The sequence below is a fragment of the Rhincodon typus genome, chromosome 16, assembly GCF_021869965.1.
Source record: "Rhincodon typus isolate 14 chromosome 16, sRhiTyp1.1, whole genome shotgun sequence".
In the NCBI taxonomy this organism is placed as follows: Eukaryota; Metazoa; Chordata; class Chondrichthyes; order Orectolobiformes; family Rhincodontidae; genus Rhincodon; species Rhincodon typus.
Window position 1 is genome coordinate 2235295 of NC_063347.1, and position 3298 is coordinate 2238592.

The following is a 3298-nucleotide window of genomic DNA, read 5'->3' on the forward strand; positions in this document are numbered from 1 at the left end:
GTAACCAGGGGTCGCCTGGTAACCGGTATCAGCTGGTAACCAGGGGTTGCCTGGTAGCTGGGGCTCGCTCGGTAACCAGGGATTGCCTGGTAACCGGGATCATCCAGTGACTGGGACAATCCATTGTTGGAACAAATGGGAACTGGGATTGTCTAGTAACCGGGATTGTCCAGTAACTGGGATAACTGAGTAATTCGATTATCTGTTAACCAGGATCAGGCAACTGTCACGGACTGTCGGCAGGAGTTTTATTAACTTTGTGTCCTTCCTGTTCTGAACACTGTCTACTTGATATTGCATCACAGGAACAGGAGGAGACCCTTCGGTCCCTTACTGCTGTTTCACTGTTTGTGGTTGATCTGCTTCCTAATCCATTTACTTGCCTTAGTTTTACACTCATTAATGTCTAGGCCTAATAAAAATCTATCAATCTCCATCCTGAATATTGAACAGGGAGGTATGGCCCGCATTAGGGCTAGGAGCAAAGGAGAGAGGAAATGAACACAATAACTATCACTAGACGAGAGGTACTCAGGAAATTATGGAGTTGAATGTTGCTAGGTCCTCCGGACATGATTCTGTGCAACCACTCCAAGGATCTGCGCTTACCAATGAGCAAAAAAACAGGTGACTCTAGGCCAGTTAGCTTTACATCTGTTATTGGGAGAATGTTAGAGTCTATTATACAGGATGTAACAGCAGAGGATTTAAAAATACACAATACAATCAAGCAGAGTCAGTATGGCTACGTGAAGGGGAAATCGTTCCTGATAGTTTACTGTAATTTTGAGAAGGAGAAAGCAGGATAGATAAAGGGGAAGCAGTTGATGTGATAAAGTTGGATTTTCAGATGATTTTCGATAGGGTACCACACATTAGGCTACTTAAAAAGATGAGCCTGTGGCATTGGAAATATACATTAGCATGGATAGAGGATTGGCTAACAGGAGACAGTGATGAGGTAAAGGAAGCATTTTCAGGTTGGCAACCCTGGTAACAAGTGGTGTGCCACAGGGATCAGTGCTAGGGCCACAATTATTTACAAATATTTAATGACTGGGATGAGGAAAGTGAGTGTGAAATAGCAAGTTTGCAAATTACATGAAAATAGGTGGGAAGGTAAGTGTTGGGAATGAACGATTCTGCAGAGGGACATACACAGGTTAAGCAAGGGGAAAAAGCTTGGCCGATTTAACACCTTGTGTGTAAAATGGGGGCTTATGCACTTTGGCAGAAAGAAAATGAGCAACTGAATATTATTTAAATAGACAAAGATTGCAGAAAGCTATAAAACAGAGTGATTTGGGAGTCCTTGTGTATAAATCACAAAGAGCCAGTCATCTAAGTTCACTAGATAAAAGGGAAGGAAGAGGGAATGTTGGCCTTTATTTCAAAGGGAATAGAGCTAAAACTATACAAGGCACTGGTCAGACCACAGCTGGAATACTGTACAGTATCTAACAAAAGATAGACTGGCATTAGAGGCAGCCTCGAGAAAGTTCACTTGGTTGATCCTGGGTATGGAGGGAGTGTTTTATGAGAAGGGGTTGAGTTGGTTGGGCCTGTAATCATTGGAATGTAGAAGATTCAGAGGTGACCTTATTGAATTATACAAGATTCTTAGGGGACTTGACAGGGTAGATGTGGAGAGGTTATTTCCTCTTATGGCTGAGTCTAGGACCAGAGGGCATCATCTCAGAATAAAGGGTCACCCATTTAAACCGGAGATGATGAATTTCTTCTCTCAGAGGGTAGTGAATCCATGGAATACTTGATCATAAATAGCTATAGGGACTGGGTTATTTTGAGTCAATTCAAGACTCAGACAGCGTCATAATCAGTAAGGAATCAGAGCTTATAGGAAAGGGCAAGAGAGTGGAGTTGAGGATTATCAGATCAGCCGTGATCTCAGTGAATGGCAGAGCAGATTCAGTGGGCTGAATGGCCTACTTCTGCTCCTATGTTTGATGGTCTAACCTTGCTGGTGATCCAGAGGATGTGTGGCTGCAACATTTGACTCAGTGCTGGGATCTGGTGGGCTGAGCAGTGACGTTGTGTGCAATTCTGTTTTAAACACTGCCTCTTATTCCTCCCGCAGTGGACTGGGTCCCGATCTTCCGGGACTTGGTCAGCCTGGGCCTGACCGTTTTTGCTGCATGTGTAGCGACATCGTTGACATTGCTGACCGTGGCCCTGGGCTGGCTCTTCTACCGCCCCCTGGTGGCCCTGCTCCTGGGCTGCTTCTCTCTCTTGCCCATCCTGATCGTGAAGTCCCGTGACCGGCCAAAGATGCTGTGAGCTTGGAGGAGAAATGGCCGTTGGTGTGTGCTTTCTTTACTCCCTTTCTCGACTGGGTGCCAAACAGCTGCCTTCAAAAAAAAAGTAAACCCCGACATTATTGTTCTTGTCACTCTATGTACCCATGACAATCCTGAGACATTGAAGTGAGTTTTCTGTGATGTTGTCCTTTCACCTTCCTGTTTATTGCGGATTGTCCTGATCACTCTCGTTGAGCTCCTCCTGTATTGGTCAAACTCTCATGGCCTGAATCTTGGGTTTGCATTTGTACCTGCCACTGGCCCTGAGTAAAAATGTTTGTTGTTAAAATTTGAGACAACTTGTATTTGCAATAATCTGTCAGCATGAGGATGAGGTTAGTTTGATGGCAACTGTAAGAGATTTGTGTCTCTGACAGTGTGGAGTCTGATGAGGTTCTAGTTCCAGTGTTTCTAGGATTTGGTGAAATGAATTTTTTTTGTTACAAACAAATATATTTTTGAAATAAAACACTACCCCAAGTTGCACAGATTTATTTAATGTAGATGATCACTGCAGGATGGTAAAGGTGTACGGAAATGCATGTTATTAGGATCATGCAAATTAGAAGGAAGAGGAGGCGACTTGGCTCGCTCCATATTCAATAAGATCTGTCTGTGTTCCAAATTCCACATTCCCATCTACTCCAGATAACATTCGATGTCCCTGCATAACACAGGACTCCGGTCTACAGCACAGAAAAAGCCCTGTCAGTTCACTGAGTCTATGCCAATCAAAAACAAGCTCAGAACTATTGTAATCCCATATTCCAATAGCTTGGCCAACTTGGCCAATAGCTCTGCATGCCTTGGCATCACGTACGTATCTATACAACAGAAATCGATCCATACAGCCTTCTAAATATTCACTTACCTCCCCCCAGCAACCCACCTGTTCAATTCAAATAGCACTTAGACTATGAACAAAAACAAAGTTGCTGGAAAAGCTCAGCAGGTCTGGCAGCATCTGTGGAGGAGAAAAC

At 43.9% G+C, this 3298-nt stretch overlaps 1 protein-coding gene across 3 annotated transcripts in view; it reads left to right on the forward strand.

Moving 5' to 3' along the window:
* The window catches only part of LOC109923492 (transmembrane protein 43), a 26150-nt gene extending 23348 nt beyond the window's left edge, over window positions 1-2802 (forward strand). For all 3 annotated transcript variants that reach the window (XM_020523523.2, XM_048606502.1, XM_048606503.1), the window contains exon 12: window positions 2099-2802. In XM_020523523.2, the coding sequence (XP_020379112.1) occupies window positions 2099-2298 (200 nt within the window). In that variant the 3' untranslated portion in view covers window positions 2299-2802. The remainder of the gene's footprint in view (window positions 1-2098) is intronic.
* Window positions 2803-3298: the final 496 nt, after the last annotated feature.